A 21,634-nucleotide genomic window follows, 5' to 3' on the forward strand; every position below is an offset into this window, starting at 1 on the left:
TACTGGGAGTTTCCAATCCCTTACTACTTGTAAACCCCTCTATGCTACCCTGTTGTGGTGAGGCCAGTCCAAATCCATCCGAGTTCTCATTGACTACGGGGCCGATGAAATCTTTATGGATACTACCCTGGTGCAACCACAGTGATAATTTGCAAATAAATTCATTAAAAATCCTACAATGTGATTTTCTGGATTTTTTTCTCATTTTGTCTGTCATAGTTGAAGTGTACCTATGATGAAAATTACAGGCCTCTCTCATCTTTTTAAGTGGGAGAACTTGCACAATTGGTGGCTGACTAAATACTTTTTTGCCCCACTGTATACATACCTATATAGACATACATACACACACATACCTATATAGACATACTTTTTTTAGAATATAGCTTTATTATTCCCCACAAACCCTACCACTCTTCCCCAATTGGGAGTAAACTGATAAACAATAACACTTAGGCTTCTACCTTCAGTTTATACATATTATACACAATTTACAGACAATCTATTTTATGATAGTTATATTTTGTTTTTTAGTCCTTCCTCTATTTCTGATGTCCATCCAGTTTGATTTCTTTTTGTAACTGTTTCTGAACCTATATACATTTTACAGACCCTGTATGTTTTACATTGGTTATCTTGTTATTTGTCTAACCCTTCAGCTCCTCCCAACTATCTCTCAACATCATCCGTTTTGGATTTCTACTTGCCATATATTTTTCAACTGTACAATGATGCTTCACAAATGTATTGAACCTTTCTATTCTCATAGCTTCTACAGATAGTAAATTAAAAGTACATTTTTTTGCTAAAATAATTATTATATTATTGATTGATTGGCAGGGTTTTCTTTGTGGAAAAGAAGGACAAAGACCCTGCATCAGTGTATCAACTTCCCTGGTCTCGTTTAAAAACCGTTTCCCGCTGCCACTCATCTCCTCAGCTTTCGAGCCTCTCCAGGGGAAATCATCTTCAACAAGTTGGACCTTTGGAACACCTACCATCTGGTTCAGATACGGGAAGGAGATGGGTGGAAGACTTATTTTAACACGGTTACCAGGCACTATGAGTACCTGGTGATTCTGTTCGGACTGATCAACACTCCCGCAGTGTTCCATGCCCTGGTCAATGATGTGCTCTGAGACATGTTTAATCGATGTGTGTTTGTTTACCTCGACAAGAACCTAATTTATTCCAGGTCAGCTCAAGAGCACGTCCTCCATGTTCGCCACGTCCTCCAGCGTCTCATGGAGAACCAGACTTTCATGAAGGTGTAGAAATGTGAGTTCCATCGCTCACTGCAGGGAATATTCAGATGGACCCTGACAAGATGAGAGTGGTGGTGGAATGGCCTCAACCCACATCGAATGCTATTGCAACGTTTCCTGGGGTTTGTCGATTTCCACCGTCGTTTCGTTTGGGGTTACAGCACCCTTGATTCCCCCTTGTCTGCACTCACCTCTCCCAAGGTTCCGTTCATATGGTGTTACTCGATGTCAAGATGGCGTTGGAGTGGAGGCACTGGTTAGAAGGGGTGGAACAACCATTCTTGGTGTGGATGGACATAAGAACCTGGAATATCTCCGCACTGCCAAGCGCCTCAACTCCAGACAGGCAAGATGGGCCCTGTTATTTACTCGTTTCCATTTAATTTAATCTCCTACCGCCCGGGGTCCAAGAATGTGAAGCCTGTACAGCCCCACTACTACACCATCGGATCCAGAGACCATCCTCCCTACACTTCTTGTCTCGCGACTGCTATCATCTGGGGAATCGAGAGTCTGGTCCGCAAGGCTCAGACTCTCGGCTAACCAGATGTTTTTCCCGGACTCTGCCTATGCTCCTGTTCTGGAATGGGCACATTCCTTGAAATTCACCCGTCATACTGGCTCCCGTCGGACCTTGGCTTTCGTCCAACAACGTTTTTGGTGGCCCACCATGGTTCCTGATGTCTCTGTGTTTGTTGCCAACTGTACTGTGTGTGCACAGAACAAGACTCCGCAGAAAGCTCCGACTGACCTCCTCTGGCAACACTACCATCTGTACGGTGGTGGACAGGTTTTCCAAAGCTGCCTATATTATTCCCCTTCCTAAATTGCCCTCAGCTAAGGAGACGGCCCAGCTCATGGTGCAGAACGTCTTCCAGATCCACGGACTTCCGGTTTACATGATCTCCGATGGCAGGTCCTCAGTTCTCGTCCTGGTTTTGGAAGGTCTTCTGGAAGGTCACCTTCATTGGGTCGTCGGCCAGCTTGTCCTCTGGTTCATCTCCAGTCTCACGGCCAGTCGGAGCAAGCCAATCAGGACCTTGAGACGACTCTTCTTTGCCTCGTCTCCACCAATCCCATCACCTGGAACCAGCAACTTGTTTGGGTGGAATATGCCCGCAACATCCTTCCCTGTACTGCTACAGGTCTCTCACCCTTTGAGAGTTCCCTGGGATATCAGCCCCCGCTTTTCCAAGAGAAAGAGGTCAGCATAGCCTCTGCCCAGATAATAATCCATTGCTGTATCTGGAAGAGAGCCCAGGTCGCTCTTCTCAAGACCACCTCCAGGTATCGACAATAGGCAGACTTCCACCAGACCCCAGCTCCCTGTTATCATCTTGGGATCTTCCCCTCCGGGTGGAGTCCAGAAAAATGTTCCCCCGTATTATCGGACCTTTCCCTATCGCTAAGATCCTTAGGCCCTCTGCTGTTCGCCTTCTGTTGTCCCACACTCTCCGTATACATCCCACTTTCCATGTATCTAGAAATAACCCCTGTCTCACAGCCATTTGTCCCCATTATCTCCTGAATGTTTTTCTGTTTTTTGTGAAAATGTTGCTTGCTGAATGTCAGGCATGTCAGGCATAATACTATGCTAGGTTATCAATAGTGTTACACAAATGCTTGTTTTGCAATGGTTGAGAAGCATATTTTTGAAAACCTGAGATGATAGTGTTGTTGATAGTTTTGTAAAAACTGAACATTTGCTATCTAACTGAGAGTCTCATTGAAAACATCTGAAGTTCTTCAAAGGTTAATGATTTTATTTGAATGTTTTTCTGGTTTTTGTGAAAATGTTGCCTGCTGAATGCTAACGCTGAATGCTAACGCTAAATGCTACGCTAAATGCTATGCTAGCTATCAATAGTGTTACACAAATGCTTGTTTTGCAATGGTTGAGAAGCATATTTTGAAAATCTGAGATGACAGTGTTAACAAAAATCTAAGCTTGAGAGCTAGCATATTGATTTCATTTCATTTGCGATTTTCATGAACAGTTAACGTTGCGTTATGGTAATGAGCTTGAGGCTGTATTCACGATCCCGGATCCGGGATGGCTCGTCGCAACAGGTTAACCAGGTAGGCAAGTTGAGAACAAGTTCTCATTAACAACTGCGACCTGGCCAAGATAAAGCAAAGCTGTTTGACGCATATAACAACACAGATTTACACATGGAGCAAAAGAAGCATACAGTCAATAATACAGTAGAAAAATAAGTATATTAAACCAAGTGAGCAAATGAGGTGAGATAAATAGGCCATGGTGGCGAAGTAATTACAATATAGCAATTAAAACACTGGAATGGTAGATTTGATTGTGCAAAGTAAAAATATTGAGGTGCAAAATAAATACAGTAGGGGAAGAGATAGTTGTTTTGGCTATTTATCGACGGGCTATGTCCAGGTGCAGTGATCTGTGAGCTGCTCTGACAGCTGGTGCTTAAAGCTAGTGAGGAAGATAAGTGTTTCCAGTTTCAGAGATTTCTGAAGTTCGTTCCAGTCATTGGCAGCAGAGAACTGGAAGGAGAGGCAGCCAAAGAAAGAATTGGTTTTGGGGGTGACCAGAGAGATATACCTGCTGGAGCACGTGCTGCAGGTGGGTGATGCTATGGTGACCAGCGAGCTGAGATAAGGGGGGACTTTACCTAGCAGGGTTTTGCAGATGACCTGGAGCCAGTGGTTTTGGCAACGAGTATGAAGCGAGGGCCAGCCAACGAGAGCGTACAGGTTGCAGTGGTGGGTAATATATGGGGCTTTGGTGACAAAATGGCACTGTGATAGACTGCATCCAATTTGTTGAGTAGGGTGTTGGAGAAAACATTATACCAAAAGGCCAAAATCTATTGTTGAGGTTGCTTGGTGTTTGGACAAAGGTTGTATTTTTACAAGGGGTACAATTTCTGTTGTTCCGGTTACATAGTAAATCAAATGTGTGTGTCTTAAAAAGTTATGATGTGCCCTTTTTGATTGAGATTTGTGTGTGTGTGTGTGTTATACCAGTTGATGGGTCCTCCAGTCTGAGGTAGTCCCCTCTGGGCAGGTGTAGCAGCTCGTAGATGACCTGTCCGTTAGGGCCTTTGTCTGGGTCCACAGCTGACACGGACAGCAGAGTGGTGCCTGGCTGAGCACCTTCCAGAATCTTCTCTGAGAAGTTGGCCACTCCAAAGGGTCTGAACCGCGGGGCGTTGTCATTCACATCCAGCACGTTCACTATCAGTCTCGCTGTTAATGGTTGAGCGGTAATTGAGAGGGTTATTATTGTAATGAGACAGGAGAGATTAAGAGCATTGTCATTCAACCTATTTTGAGTCTATTGTACTGATTGAGGTTTGTTTGTAAGGTAATTATGCTTGGTTTTATCATGAGCTGCAGTAAGTCAATTCCTATTGACTTCTGTTAGTTTGACAAAGTGTTGAATATTGAGAGACATATAGGGCCACAAAAAGGTGATGATAAACCAAACAATTCTTTAAAAAATAGAATTAGGGTGATTTTAGATGAAGACTCACCATTAGGTACGCTGACTGACATGTCAATGACATCACTGGCGTTGTCATGCACCGACACAAGAATCTCAAAGGTGGCCACCAGCTCTCTGTTGAGTGGGTTACGCACAAACACAGCACCTGTGGGAACACACATGCACAGGCACACATTCACAGTTCACATATACAAGCATATAACACAGACACACACACGCATACACAGACACACGCACACAGTTGACATACAGTTGACTTATACTGTATACCATGGGTGCCTGTCTGAAAGTGGGGGTGCAAAAAATATATATAAATCAAATCTGCACTGTTTCTTCACAAGGGAATCCATATTTATGAACAGAACAAACAAAAAATGTTTAGGTTCTGCCACAATAAATTATACTGAAGTCAATAACTTTTTCTTCATCTTGGCCTATATGCCAACAGTGCGCAACTAATTTATTATAACCATTACAGATAACACATCCCAATTGAATATATATTCAGTCAATAAAAAAATCAATGCAAAAAAGTACATTTTAAGTGAAATTTTAGAAATTCTAAAGCTAATTTGACCAATGCACTGACAGGTTTCTTCAGTATAAGCAGCTTGACTACTGCTAGTGTACTGTAGCTTTATTGATCTACTGAACTTCAACAAAAGATGTTTGTTGAACATTGTTGATTAAGAATTAAACCTCTGAAACAGCCTAAAAACAACCTCAGAGTAGATTTACCCCATTAATCTACTTGGTCATATAAACTTGTTTTTTCATGTAAGACATCATGCCATTGCACTAATTTAAACATTATGGGGAGGTTATTCTGGACACAGATTGAGCATAGTCCTGGACTAAAAAATGGAAAATCTCCGGCCAAAATTCTCTCTGGTCGAGGACTAGGTGTAATTTGTGTCTTCGAAACCGCTGCTTAACCCTACATTTGACCGAGCCAAATACATAAGTTTAATCAGATGGTAAATGGACAAGGTAACTTTTAAACATATGTGACTAATTTCAGGGAACTAGGCGTATGTCCCGCGTCACTACTTAACAGGAGAGCGATTTGAAGGTAAACTTTTTTTTTGTCCGAAATGTCTTCTGGTACATGTGAACTTTCATATACCTTAATAACAAACGTGCATGCCATCTGCAAATACAATTATTAAATACGAGCCTAGTTGGTTTAGCCAAGGAAAAAGTCAGGAACCTTCCCGCTAGCCATGATTGGCTGAGATAATGGCTGGGCTGGACATGCCGAGAGATGAGTTCAGATTGGTCTGCCATGTAGCATGCTTCTGTGTATAACATGAGCCGGTCATTATGTGTAGGTAATCCTTTCCAAAGTAGCTTTATTGAACAATATCCCGTAGTGGAACTGCAAAAAGGGTTGCTCTCCACTTTATGGAGGACCAAGTTTTGAAATCTGTGGAATGCCCAGTGGAATTAGAATATGATAGTTAAGGAGATGGAGAAAATTCTGGCGTTTTGATTGCAAATATGCATAGGGAGTCGAAAAGAGAACACACAGAAGGCTATTATATAAAACACCTGTTTCTGGATTACGTCTTCAAGATAAGGGAAATGATGGCATCCGTGACCGGGAGAAGCGTCCATCCATGTATATGGGTAAGATAGTCTAGCTAGCTACATTTTCTGATATTACACATTTCTGATTTTGTCAGAAAGTAATTTTCATTTGAAGTTAAAGTGTACTGTTAGCTATCTAGCTAACGTTAGCTGGCTGGCTCGCTAGCTAACATTATGTGTATTATCTGTGTAGTAAAATGACTCGTATCTCAGAGCCATTATTATGGCTCATTGTTTAGCTAGCTAGCTACATGTCTAAACAAAAAACTCCACTACGCAATTAACCATTTCAATAGAATGTTCATGATGTCACTGTGACAACTGTCGATAGACATAGCTGGTAAATTAGCTCTGGATATTTTCTCCGATTTCAGAGCACTCGTGTCTGAGGGTGCCAGAGCGCAAAATAACTGACGAATTTACGAATTCTCAACACCGTTAAATATGACCGGTGTCAGTAAAAGTTGGCAAAAAAAAAAGTATTTAAATTGTTGCCAATAGCACAGTTACAGTCACCAATGCTACTTGATAACATCAACACAGCCAAACCAGCTCTGCTAGGACGAGTAAAATGGTCAGTGTGAGCTGTTTTCTTCTTCGTGTCTGGAAGTAGCTAGCAAGTTAGTCAACATTAGCCAGTTAGTTTTGGTGCTTGACTGCTGTTGTTAGGTCAGAATGCTCAGATCAAACCTAGTCTTCCACCAGAGAGTCTAACACTCATCTTGAAATCTTTGGTTGTTAAGTACATGGCCTCCCATGTGACCCTTAAAGAGATGGGTGGGGCTAAGGTATACTGACAATTAGGCACAGTAGGCTTTTGGTTTCTCTCCCTCTAAAAGCAGAAATAAATAATTCTAAATAACAAACTGGCTTTATTTACCACAGTGTGAAAGAGTGATAGCTCCTCTATATGAAGTGAGTTTCTGAAACATTGAGTCCTTATTTGTTGATGTGAAGAAGGAACTGAATGAAAGAGTTCAGCAAGGATAGGGAGGGGAAAAAGGTTGCCCATATTTTCAAGACCTGATCTACTATATTTATTTGTGAATTTTACTAGTGTATTTAGGCAATTTAATATATTTGTTCAGGCAGAAATTGTTGGCAGAAAGCTTCAATTCTTGTTAATCTAACTGAACGGTCCAATTTACAGAAGCTATTACAGTGAAATAATACCATGCTATTGTTTGAGGAGAGTGCACAATTCTGAACATAAAGAGTTATTAATAAACAAATTAGACATATTTGGGCAGTCTTGATACATTTTTAACAGAATGTAATGGTTCTTTGGATCAGTCTAAAACATACACTGCTGTCGTCTAGTGGCCAAAATGTGTATTGCACCAAGGGCAGGAATAATACATTATGGCCTTTCTCTTGCATTTCAAAGATTATGGTACAAATAAGAATACAAAAGAACAGTTGGTTGTTTCTTTGTGTTATCTTTTACCAGATCTATTGTGTTATATTCTCCTACATTCTTTTCACATTTCCACAATCTTCAAAGTGTTTCTCATTAAATGGTACCAAGAATTTGCATATCCTTGCTTCAGGGCCGGAGCTACAGGCAGTTAGATTTTAGTATGTCATTTCAGGAAGATATATATTTTTTAAAGGGGCGGAACCTTAAGAGGTTTTAAGTAGCCTTCTAATATTAGACAACAAATAAAAATACTAAAACAATAACTTCAAAATCAGTCCATTCATCACTGGATTTCTTCAAATTGCTATGCAGGAAAACGATGTCTTCCACCATGCCTGGTCGCAGGCTCGCAGCTGGCTTCTCTCTGAAACCACACATCCATCTGAAGGTGACGCTTTATCCTTTGGAACCACACAATTACCAGGTGGACAGTAGGCCTCTTGAAGTGTTAGAGGAAATCAACAAATCCACAAGTATTCTTTCATAATAGCTAGCCTTATTTTATTTGCAGTTTTGAGCTGCACTGTCCCACTCCATGGTGGATAACAGCCACTCTTCATTATGTAATGTGCGGTCAGGCACAAATAATCCTATTTTTCCAAAATTGTCAGTCCACATGTCAAGCGTAATTGTGCAATTGTATTTACTCAACTCCGGGACCACCCTCCAGCTGATTTGTTTTTGCCTGATGCAGGACTCTAGCGCAATAGGAGAGATACTGACAAACATTCACACCTCCATTAATTTACAAAAGGATAGTCTAATAGCACGGCTTGGTCTGAAAACTCCAACAATTTCTGTCACAATTTAGACTGCTGATAGATGCTGTGGCCAGTCTGTGTTGAGCTCTATTGTAAAGTGTAGCCTAGTAGCCAAAAAAGAGCAAACTTTCAATGTACTCTAAAGATTTATATTTCTAACTCAATATCACAGACCACAGATCACAGGCCCCCTATTACAGAACAATCTGGTGGTATTAGTAGAGAGTCGGGCAGAGAATGGTGAAAGGGCACTGTACTGTAAGTATGCAACAATTTTGTGGGCCAAGTGTAAATGGTTTAGCAGCCTTTCCAATAAATTGGAAAACAAAAGAAGCCATCCACCCTTGATGGGCTATCAGCAGGACAAAAGACTCTTGCTGAGTTTAAGGACTTTAAATGTATTAATGGATGTTTGTGAGGCATGTCACTTCTCTCTTTTGCATAGCCCACCAAATGCACTGTTTTCTAACCACATCGTGATGGATGCATAACGAATTACTATGGGAATAAATATAATTGAATGACAGAAATATTGGAATAAAGTAGGCTAATGCAATTGAAGGCAACAAATTGTTGCTTACTGAAACACCCAAAGTCATCCAATTGTTATAATAGGATTTGAAGCAATAGTCTACCTGCATTTGGTCAACTATTAAGGTCCATTTTGTGCTGCTTTAGACAAGCATGGGGACAGGTCTTGATTAATCAATCACATTTTATTTTCACTGAATCACCCTTTGGGTATTGGTTAGCCTACAATTACGGTGTGGAAATGTTAGGATTAGTTTGCTCTTCACTCGCAGTCGCTTAGTAGTCTAGGCCTATCCAGACCGGTCACGTTATACAATGCCATATTTTTGAATGGAAACCCTGGGGCCTACATAGGATACTGTAAAAAGCATTCTAGTTTTTCTTGGAAGAGAAACACAATAATATTAATCCATTTAATTAACCTCTCTAGGATAAGGGGACGGTTGTGTCTCACTGGCCACAAGCCAGGGAAAATGCAGAGCGGCAAATTCAAATAAATATAAAAGGCTTTTCGGCAAAAGCATAAGATGCTACTATCTGATGATAGCACAACAGTAAACAAAGAGAGTAGCATATTTCAACCCTGCAGGCGCTACACAAAACGCAGAAATAAAATATAAATCATGCCTTACCTTTGACGAGCTTCTTTTGTTGGCACTCCAATATGTCCCATAAACATCACAAATGGTCATTTTGTTTGATCAATTCCATCCATATATATCCAAAATGTCCATTTATTTGTTGCGTTTGATCCAGAAAAAAACAGCTTCCAATTTGTGCAAATTCACTACAAAATATCTCAAAAGTTACCTGTAAACTTTGCCAAAACATTTCAAAATACTTTTGTAATACAACTTTAGGTATTTTTAAACATTAATAATCGATCAAATTGAAGACGGGTCTATCTGTTTTCAACAGAGGATGAGAGGAATCTAACACTACTTTTCAAGTCTTGCCCAACTCTCAACGGCGTTACCCTTTTCCAAGATGGCCGTACTTCTTCATTGCACAAAGGAATAACCTCAACCAAATTCAGAAGACTGGTGACATCCAGTGGAAGCGGTAGGAACTGCAAACAAGTGCCTAAGAAATATTGTTTCCCCATGAGAAACTATTGAACAGACAGTGACCTCAAAAATAAATAATTCTGAATGGTTAGTCCTCTGTTATACTCACAGACATGATTGAAACAGTTTTAGAAACTTCAGAGTGTTTTATATCCAAATATACTAATAATATGCATATCTTATATTCTTGGCATGAGTAGCAGGAAGTTGAAATTGGGCACGCTATTTATCCAAAAGTGAAAATGCTGCCCCCTATCCCAAAGAGGTTTTAAGCTACATTTCTAATAGTTTACAAACAAATTATAATCAATCCCATATAATCTGTTCTGAAGAGGGCACAACAAAAACTATTCCCTCTCAAGAGGAGAAAAGATTTGGCATGGATCCTCAAAAGGTTCTACAGCTGTACCATCGAGAGCATCTTGACTGGTTGCATTACTGCCTGGTATGGCAACGGCTCAGCCTCCGACGGCAAGGCACTACAGAGGGTAGTGTGTACAGCTCAGTACATCACTGGGGCCAAGCTTCCTGCCATCCAGGACTAATGTACCAGGCTCTAAAAATGTTCAAAGACTCCAGCCACCTTAGTCATAGACTGTTCTCTCTGCTACCGCATGGCAAGCAGTACTAGAGTGCCAAGTATAGGTCCAAGAGGCTTCTAAACAGCATCTAACCATAAGACTCCTGAACATCTAATCAAATGGCTACCCAGAATATTTGCTTTGTTTCCCCCTCTTTTCCACCGCTGCTACTCTCTGTTGTTATCATCTGTCATATAATTAGTGGATCACGGCGCCATCTGCTGACCATTTAGGGTATTGAGTTCTCAACCGGTGTGCCAAATTTCATTGACGGGGAAAATCTCACTTCAGCATGAATTGCTGGAATTACAATCTTCAAAAAGTCAGTAACCTTAGCAGTGTTGCTTGCTTGTGGAAGCCTATGGCTGTACAATGGCATAGACTTGTTTTGGTAATTTAGCAAGCAAGACGCTCTTATTGCCCAAACCCTTTTCACAGTCAGGACACACCTATTTTATAGTATAAATCATAAAATAGAACAGAATATTTTTTCCAAATGAAAAAAGTTTGCAGTGCGTCTCGCGTCTGGAACAGTAATTCTCAAAGACTGAGCATTTGAAACGCGGCTGAATTTTGTGAGTTTAAAGAAAATATTTCAGGGTTACAAACTAAAATCTGTCTTCTTTTCAATATACAGTCATTCGATTTAGTTTATTCTGCCTGTTCTTTGAAATGTTCTAAATGGACAATTCCATATTGAACACTGTATGGTGATGAATTACGGCCACAACATCTGTTTGGTGAGGAGGCTTAATGATTCTGTTGAAAATATGCTCTTTGTCTTTATCAAACAAATGTTTTTGCATATGCTTAATGTGGAACCTATCTATGTTTAGGGGGGTTATAGCATAGCACTAGGCTAACCAATTCTAAATGGCACTAGGTGTTCGCAAGAAAATCGACCAGATGCAATTATTCCAAAACTGCAGCTCATTGCTGGAACACATAATTCCCAACATAACTTTTTATCCCATCCGTTAGATGTATTTCTGTAGGCCAAACGGGAGCTTGTGCGCGCAGGACATGTCAGTTAACAACAAATTCTTATTTACAATTACGGCCTACCCAGATGACACTGGGCCAATTGTGCGCCGCCCTATGGGACTCCCAATCACGGCTGGTTGTGATACAGCCTGCAATCGAACCAGGGTCTGTAGTGACACCACTAGCACTCAGATACTGCCTTAGACCTCTTTGACACGAATTCCAATTAGTTTGTTTTTTGTGTGTAAGCTCAACTACAATCTGTTAATTATATAAAATGATATAAAATTGAATGATCTATTTCAATACAGACTAGCTCAAAACATTACTTATCATTGAAAATGACAAATTACCCAATAGATCACGATACTTTTCTGGGGAAAAAAAGTGGGGGTGCAAAAACATACTATTTTGAAAGTGCAGCTGCTCCGTTTGCGACATTGCTCAGGCGCCACATATACACATATTTAGAAAAACATCCACACAAACTGACAGGCAACTCAGTAAAGATACAATACTAAACATGATCGACTGTCTGTTGACTACTAACCCGTGTGGAAATCGATGCCGAATGACTCTTGCAGCCCACCAACAGGGTTATTTCCATCATCCTTCGCCTCCACAGAGATGATGTAATATTCCAGCCGGGGTCGTAGGTCAGGGTCCTTCGCGGTGAGCGTTGCCACCACCACGCCCGGTGGTGTAGACTCGTTTATGTTAATAGTTGTTACGGGTTCCAGGAAACGTGGTCGTGAGTCGTTGACATCATCCAGGATGACCGACAGGGTAGCTGTGCCCGACAATGAGGGTGTGCCACGGTCAGTAGCCACGACAACCAGGCGGTAGGAGCCACGCTCCTCACGGTCAAGGCTGGAGTTTCCCACCAGGACGGCACCAGAGAGGGAGTCAACTATGAAGCGGTCCTGGGCACCGCTCTCCAGCCGGTAAAGCAGCCAGGCATTAGAGCCTGAATCAGCATCACTGGCAGACAGCTGGGTCACCACCACACCTAGAACAGAGAGAAACGAAAGAATAGAGGACACAGAGGTTAGGATTGAACACAAGGGGCATGTTTCCCAGACATAAATTAAGCCTAGTCCTGAACTAAAAATAATGTTCAGTGGAGAATCTCCATTGAAATAGATTTTTTTTTGTGTAGGACTAGGCTTAAAAGGGAAATCTGCAGCTCAAAAAATAACAAAGCGGCACCCCGCCACTGTTTCAATACACAGTTGGGACTGGAGAAATGTAACCACTCTCAAATAGACAGAGCTATGGATGCAAGGGTTTACCATCCATGATATAGAAAGTATAGTTTGAGGCTATACAGTATTTATTTACAATTACATTTTTTACAAAAAATGGAGTAAAACAAGCTTATATTTTGCGTTCTGATGGAGTACGACAGTTGAACTAAGCCTGAGGCATTTCTAAGTTATATTCTCAAGAATCAATGGGTATATATCATTCATTAAAAAGTCAAAAAATCAATGTAGCAATGAATGTATTTGTGGATGTATCAAATCAAACTTTATTTGTCACATGCGCCGAATAGAACAAATGTAGACTTTACCACGAAATGCTTACTTACAAGCTCTTAACCAACAGTGCAGTTCAAGAAGAAGAAAATATTTACCAAGCAGACTAAAATAAAAAGTAATAATAAAAAGTAACATAATAAGAAGAAAAACTTAGGACACTAGAGAGGCCTTTATACTGACTCTGAAAAACACCAAAAGAAATATGCCCAGGGTCCCTGCTCATCTGTGTGAGAATGCTGCATGGAAGCATGAGGACTGCAGATGTGGCCAGGGCAATAAATTGCAATGTCCATACAGTGAGTTTCCTAAAACAGTGCTACAGGGAGGCAGAACGGACAGCCGATCTTCCTCGCAGTGGCAGACCATGTGTAACAACACCTGTACTGGATCAGTACATCCGAACATCACACGTGTGGGACAGGTACAGGATGGCAACAACAACTTTCCGAGTTACACCAGCAACGCACAATCCCTCCATCAGTGCTCAGACTGTCCGCAATAGGCTGAGAGAGGCTGGACTGAGGGCTTGTAGGCCTGTTGTAAGGCAGGTCCTCACCATACATCACCGGCAACAACGTCGCCTATGGGTACAAACCCACCGTCACTGGACCAAACAGGACTGGCAAAAAGAGCTCTTCACTGACGAGTCATTGTTTTGTCTCACCAGGGGTGATGGTCGGATTCACGTTTGTTGTGGAAGGAATGAGTGTTACACCAAGGCCTGTACTCTAGAGCGGGATCGATTTGGAGGTGGTTGATCCGTCATGGTCTGGGACGGTGTGTCACAGCATCATCAGACTGAGCTTGTTGTCATTGCAGGCAATCTCAATGCTGTGCGTTACAGGGAAGACATCCTCCTCCCTCATGTGCTACCCTTCCTGCAGGCTCATCCTGACATGATCCTCAGCATGACAATGCCACTAGCCATACTGCTTGTGTGTGATTTCCTGCAAGACAGGAATGTCAGTGTTCTGCTATGGCCAGCGAAGAGCACGATCTCAATCCCATTAAGCACGCCTGGGACCTGTTGGATTGGAGGGTGAGAGCTAGGGCCATTCCCCCCAGAAATGCCTGGGACCTTGCAGGTGTCTTGGTGGAAGAGTTGGGTAACATCCCACAGCAAGAACTGGCAAATCTGGTGCAGTCCATGAGGAGGAAATGCACTGCAGTACTTAATGCAGCTGGTGCCCACACCAGTTACTGACTGTTACTTTTGATTTTGACCCCCCCCCCACCCACTTTGTTCTGGGACACATTATTCAATTTCTGTTAGTCAGATATCTGTGAACATGTTCAGTTTATGTTTCAGTTGTTGAAACGTGTTATGTTCATACAAATATTTACACATGTTAAGTTTGCTGGGGGAAAAAACGCAGTTGATATTTTTTTTGCTGAGTTTATTTACATGCATGCACGTACATACACATGCATGAATGCATGCATAGTCACACAGACACACATACATGTTGTGTTCTTCTATCCTTGTGGGAACCTAACATGTATTGCCATTCAAAATCATATTTTCCCTAACCCCTAACTCTGAACCTAACCCAGAACGACAACATAACCTTAATCTTAACCTGTAACCAAATCACATAATCCTAACCCCTAAATTTAAAATAGCCTTTGTCCTCAAGGGGAAGCAGGAAATGTCCCCATGAGAGAGACATTTTCTTCTTTTACTATCTTTGTTGGGACTTTGGAGGACTTTAGGTCCCCATAAGGTTTGAAGAACCAACCCACACACACCACCATCCATCCACCCACCCATCAACACACTCACCAGTGGGGCTGTTCTCAGGGAGGTGCACAGTGAGGCTGGGGGGGTTAAAGACAGGAGGGTTGTCGTTCTGGTCCATGATTGTCACAGTGAGGGGCACGCTGCTGTTGAGTCCTCCCACATCCTCCCCCACCAGGAGCAGCTCCACCCGCGGCTCCACAAACGCCTCGCGGTCCAACAGAGCCTTCTGTCGCACACGAACTACACCTGCAGGGGGGAACAGGGGAGAGGTACAAGCAGTAGGATAATTGGTGATGAAGTAAGCATGTCACTGTTAGTCTGCACCTGTTGTCTACGAAGAATGTGACAAATAAAATGTGATTTGACTTGAAAATTATGATTAATGATATGTGTGTGGGGTTCTGAGTGAGAGTGTGTGTATGTGTTATTGGTGTGTGATTAAGTGACCATTATGTGTGTATGTGTGTATGTGTGTGCGTGCGTGTCAGACCTGTATCAGAGTCCACAGTGAAGAGGTCCAGTCTTGTTCCCAGCAGACGGTACCTGACCACAGCGTTGGGCCCAATGTCTTTGTCCTCAGCCAACACTGGTCCATTCAACACTGACACAGCACTGCCTGAGAGAGGATGGAGGAATGGATAGGGGGAGAAAGGGTGATGTTTAGGATGGCAGATTGGGAGAGGAAAGTTAAATACAAGAGTTGAGAAGGGAAGGGCAAGAATGGTTGATGAATGAAAGAGGAAAAGATTGAGATTGGAAGAGAGTGGGAAGAGAGAGAAGCATGAGTCATCGAAGCATAGACGAAAGCAGATATAAAGACAATAAAAGCGTAAGAGGTATTGAGGGCCACGCAAGGGATAGAGGTAGCAGAGGAATTAAACATTGTCAATTGAAACAGTAAGAGAGACAGAGAGAGAGAGACAGAGCCAGTTAGCCAGCCAGCCAGCCAGAGCGACAGACAGACAGACAGACAGACATCCAGACAGACATACAGTACCTTCAGAAAGTATTCACACCCCTTGACTTTGGACACATTTTGTTATGTTACAAAGTGGGATTCAAATTGATTTTATTGTCATTTTTTGTTAACGTTCCACATACAATACTCTGTCTACGATATTTTTATTTATTAATGGCTGTGATATGAGAAAACTGAGGATGGATCAACAACATTGACAGCCAATAGAAGCTCATCAGGAATGAGCTTCGATTGGCGCCTTCTTACATGTGTCTCTTCGGGTCAATCTTCTCCAGGTGAACCAGGGGCTTGAGCTGCTCAGCGAAAATGACAGTGAATGGAAGGAAGCTTGTAGAATGGCACCGGAGGAGATGGCTGCTGTTTTACAATCCACTAACCAATTGTACTATTGTGTGTGTTATTTCGCGTTATTTATAACTTATTTAGTACATAATGTTTCTGCCACCGTGTCTTATGACCGATAAGAGCTTCTAGATATCAGGATATTGATTACTCACCCCGTACTGGAGAAATACTTTTTCTTTAACCTTTTGTGACTAGGAGGCAGTTTTTTCATTTTTGGAGAAAAAAAGCGTTCCTGTAGTAAACAGGATATCTTGTCAGGACAAGATGCTAGAATATGCATATAATTGACAGCTTAGGATAGAAAACACACTAAAGTTCCCAAAACTAGAAATATTGTCTGTGAGTATAACAGAACTGATGTTGCAGGCAAAAGCCTGAGAAAAATCCAATCCGGAAGTGCCTCATGTTTTGAAAACGCAGCGTTCCAATGCGTCCCTATTGAGCAGTGAATGGGCTATCAACCAGATTACTCTTTCTCCGTATTCCCGAAGGTGTCTACAGAATTGTGACATAGTTTTACGCATTTATGTTGAAGAATACCTGTAGGCGGCTACATTGCGCAAGTGGTCAACTGATGCTCCCAGAGAAATTCTCGCGTAAAATACAGAGGTAGCCATTACTCCAATCGGTCCTACTGAAAAACCAATTGTCCCGATGGATATATTATCGAATAGATATTTGAAAAACACTGAGGATTGATTATAAAAAACGTTTGCTATGTTTCTGTCGATATTATTGAGCTACTTTGGAATATTTTTTGATGTTTTCGTGACTGCAATTTCCGGGTGATTTCTCAGCCAAACGTGAAGAACAAACGGAGCTATTTCGCCTACAAAAATAATATTTTTGGAAAAAAGGAACATTTGCTCTCTAACTGGGAGTCTCGCGAGTGAAAACATCCGAAGCTCATCAAAGGTAAACAATTTAATTAGATTGCTTTTCTGATTTCCGTGACCAAGTTACCTGCTGCTAGCTGGACAAAATGCTATGCTAGGCTATCGGTAAACTTACACAAATGCTTGTCTAGCTTTGGCTGTAAAGCATATTTTGAAAATCTGATATGACAGGGTGATTAACAAAAGGCTAAGCTGTCTCTCAATATATTTCACTTGTGATTTTCATGAATAGGAATATTTTCTAGTAATATGTATGTCCGTTGCGTTATGCTAATTAGTGTCAGATGATGACAACGGTCCCGTTCACGGGATGGGGTGTCACTAGAGGTTAACGAGTCCGACAGGAAGGATTTACTTCAGACGCCCAAAAAGGCCCTCATCCCCGTCATTCGTAGGAGGAAGAGACGGACAAATGGGCGACGAAGGTCTGGGAGCCTTGTCAGGATTCTGTGGTGAGCAGGTAATCTCCCTTTACCATCGGTCCTATTAGCCAACATACAATCAATGGAAAATAAATAGACAAACTATGATCACATAGTTTTGTAATTGAACAAAACTATGCTACATTTTATCTTTGGGACCCTCAGGATGACAAATCATATCAAGATTACTCAATGTAAGTACATTATTTAACTTCAGAGGTGAATGTATCAAACCTGTTGCCGTGATACACGTTTTTGTTGTTGTTGGGCGCTCTCCTCAAACAATAGCATGGTATTTTTTCACTGTAATAGCTACTGTAAAATGTACAGTGCAGTTAGATGAACAAGAATTTAAGCTTTCCGCCCATATAAAACATGTCTATGTCCTGGGAAATTTTCTTGTTACTTACAAAGTTCTGCTAATCACATTGGAGGTTAAAAAAAAGACATTAGTGCACGTTAGCGCAACCGTCCCGGTCTTTGTGGTTGAAAATGTGCTTGAAATTCACTTCTCGATTGAGGTACCTTATAGATAATTGTATGTGTATGGTATAGATAGGGCTGTTGCGGTCATGAAATTTAGTCAGCCGGTGACTGTCAAGCAAATAACTGCCAGTCTCACAGTAATTGACTGTTAATTAACATAAACACATTTAGCATCTCCTGGCAGCCTACCATCCACTGATGAAGACCTTTGGAACATCTACTTTAAAAGAAAATCGAATAAATCCATGTAATATAGCCTACACTTTCACAATAAATCCATTATTTATTTTAGACGGTGTAAAGAAACATGAAATGAAAAAAATGCAGTATATTTCAGAAGAACAGAATAGCATACTCTGAGTTATATTAGGCCCTGATCTGGCTATTCCATATGGCTGTGGCCTACACTAGTTAATATAGCTGACAAGATTTGCTTAGAATTCTCTGGCATTATTTTATATTATTTTATAGTATGAAGAATACAATTGAACAAAATATATAAAGGATTAGAGGGATTGTGCACATGTTGAGTGGTTCACAAAGAATCATGTACTCCTATATGCTTAATTTAGAGTTATATATATAAGTATAGTTGTGATAAAAAAAATCCATGCCTTTTGCGGCCAGCGGCTTTTGCGCCCTTGGCCTGAATATAATAATTTGAATTCCCTTCTCCCGGCTGCATGCTCAAAACACCTCTCACTCACATGGCTCTCCATCACTTGATCGGGGCTTTCTCACAGGCTACAAGTGAAGCCGGACACATCGGGGACGCAACTATGTGAGTCCTTATCCAATTCAGAGACACATATTGAAGATATTGGAAGAACCGTTCACATTTACTTTTGTCAGCCAACAAGATGAGTAGTCCTAATGAACAGAAAAAGCACTAGCCTATGTAAAGCTACTATCCCACATAGTACAAAAGTTGACCTATTCTATTCTGTGTGAGAAATAAATATTCCAAATATAGTCTGGGACAGTTGTGGGATGTGTTAGATCCCAAATTAATACAACCACTAGCATAAAAAAAAGAATGTTTAAACTATTAGGCTATTTCTTCACATTATAGGCTAATGACCATCAGCAGCATCAGACCTTGGAGAAGCCTAATTACCATGACTAAATGGTCACGTGGAATTTGATTGCCGTCATGACTCATGACCGCTGGTGTGGCGGAAACATGGTCACCGTAACAGCCCTGGGTACAGAGATGGGGTAGTCATTTAAGTCATGTTCACCACTATTATTGCACAAGGAGTGAGTCCATGCAACAGGTTAACAATCACAAGGCCACTGGGCCAAGGCCACTGGAATACTAGAGCGTGTTATCATAGCATGTGCAGACTACCTGGTAAGTGTCTGCATGGACATATTCAATCAATCTATCCTTGTTCCAGTCTGTAATCCCAACATGTTTCAAGCTGCCCACCATTGTCACTGTTCCCAAGAGCTCCAAAGTAACCTGCCTAAATGTCTATCGCCCTGTAGCACTCACATCTGTAATTATGAAGTGCTTTGAAAAACATGACAAACATCAACACCATCATCTCAGACACCCTAGACCCACTCCAATTTGTATACCACCAGAACAGATCCAAAGATGACACAATATCAATTGCACCTCACACTGCCCTCTCTCAACTGGACAAGAGGGGAAATAACTGCTTAGAATGCTGTTCATAGACTACAGCTCAGCGTTCAACAAAATAATCCCCTGTAAAATCATCATCAAGTTAGGGACCCTGCAACGGGATTCTGGACTTCCTGATGGGCCAACCCCAGGTGATGAGGGTAGGCAACAACACCTCCATGCTGACACTCAACACAGGGGACCCTCAGTGTTGTGTGCATAGTTCCCTCCTGTACTCCCTGTTTACACATGACTGCGTTCATCCACGACTCCAAAACTATTATCATGTTTGCTGACGACACAACTGTGGTAGGCCTGATCACCAATGGTGATGAGTCAGCTTACAGTTAGGAGGAAAGATACTTAGCAGTGTGGTACCAGAGAAAAAACCTCTCCCTCAACGTCAGTAAGACCAAGGAGCTAATCATGGACTATAGGAGAAAGAGGGGAGAGTTGATGTTACAGAGTGGGTCGAGAGCTTTATGTTCCTTAGTATCCATGTCACTAAGTGCCTAACATGCTACCTACACTCCCACACAGTTGTGAAGGAGGCACGGCTGTGCCTCTTCCCACTCAGGAGGCTGAAAAGATTTGGCATGGGCCCTCGGATATTTAAAACGTTCTACAGCTGCACCATCGAGAGCATCTTCACAGGCTTCATCACTGCTTGATATGGCAAAGACACCGCCCTTGAGCGCAAAGCACTACAGAGTGTGGTGCGGACAGCCAAGTACATCACTGGGGTTGAGCTCCCTGACATCCAGGACCTCTATACCAGGCGGTGTCAGAGGAAGGTCCGAAAAATGTCCAAACACTCAAGCCACCCATGTTCACTATGCTACGATCCGGCAAACAGTACCGGAGCATCGGCTCTCGGACCAATAGGCTCCGAGACAGCTTCTACCCGAAGGCATAAGACTGCTAAATAGCCAGACTGCTAAATACATTGAACAAAAAAATAAACGCAAATGCAAGTATTTTGAAGATTTTACTGAGTTACAGTTCATATAAGGAAAAGGGTCAATTTAAATTGATTTGTTAGGCCCGAATCTATGCATTTCACATGACTGGGAATACAGATATGCATATGTTGGTCACAGATACAGTACCTTAAAAAAGGTAGGGGCATGGATCAGAAAACCAGTCTGTATCTGGTGTGACTACCATTTGTGACATGCAGCGCGACATATCCTTTGCATAGAGTTAATCAGGCTAATTGTGGCCTGTAGAATGTTGTCCCACTCATCTTCAATGGCTGTGCAAAGTTGCTGGATATGGGTGGGAACTGCAAAAAGCAGTCGTGCACAGCAATCCTGAGCATCCCGAACATGCTCAATGGGTGACATGTCTGGTTAGTGTGCAGGCCATGGAAGAACTGGGACATTTTCAGCTTCCAGTAATGCCCATACCATAACCCCACCTACACCATGGGGCACTCTGTTCACAAAATTGACATCAGCAGACCTACTTGCCCACACAACGCCATTCACGTTGTCTGCCATCTGCCCGGTACAGTTGAAACCGGGATTCATCTGTGAAGACTAAACTTTTGCCCTCATGCCAGTGGCCATTGAAGGTGAGCATTTGCCAGCTGAAGTTGGTTATCATGCCGAACTGCAGTCAAGTCAAGACCGTGGTGAGGATGACGAGCACACAGATGAGTTTCCATCTGACAATTTGTGCAAAAATAATCTGGTTGTGCAAACCCACGGTTTCATCAGCTGTCTGTATGGCTGGTCTCAGACAATTCTGCAGGTGAAGAAGCCGGATGTGGAGGTCCTGTGCTGATATGGTTGCATGTGGTTTGCTGTTGTGAAGCCAGTTGGACGTACTGCCAAATTCTCTAAAACTACGTTGGAGGTGGCTTATGGTATAGAAATTATAACATAGCATTTTCATTAGTTTGTTACT

At 41.9% G+C, this 21,634-nt stretch overlaps 1 protein-coding gene across 1 annotated transcript in view; it reads right to left on the bottom strand.

The window, feature by feature from the left end:
* Positions 1 to 21,634, bottom strand: part of LOC124048539 (cadherin-23-like) — a 548,925-nt gene that overhangs the window by 48,077 nt on the left and 479,214 nt on the right. The window contains exons 45-49 of the mRNA XM_046369416.1: positions 15,453 to 15,578; positions 15,005 to 15,208; positions 12,231 to 12,689; positions 4,775 to 4,891; positions 4,263 to 4,487 (exon numbers count right to left, since the gene is read on the bottom strand). Coding sequence (XP_046225372.1) covers positions 4,263 to 4,487; positions 4,775 to 4,891; positions 12,231 to 12,689; positions 15,005 to 15,208; positions 15,453 to 15,578 — 1,131 coding nt within the window. The remainder of the gene's footprint in view (positions 1 to 4,262; positions 4,488 to 4,774; positions 4,892 to 12,230; positions 12,690 to 15,004; positions 15,209 to 15,452; positions 15,579 to 21,634) is intronic.

Source organism: Oncorhynchus gorbuscha, linkage group LG11 (genome assembly GCF_021184085.1).
Source record: "Oncorhynchus gorbuscha isolate QuinsamMale2020 ecotype Even-year linkage group LG11, OgorEven_v1.0, whole genome shotgun sequence".
Classification (NCBI taxonomy): domain Eukaryota; kingdom Metazoa; phylum Chordata; class Actinopteri; order Salmoniformes; family Salmonidae; genus Oncorhynchus; species Oncorhynchus gorbuscha.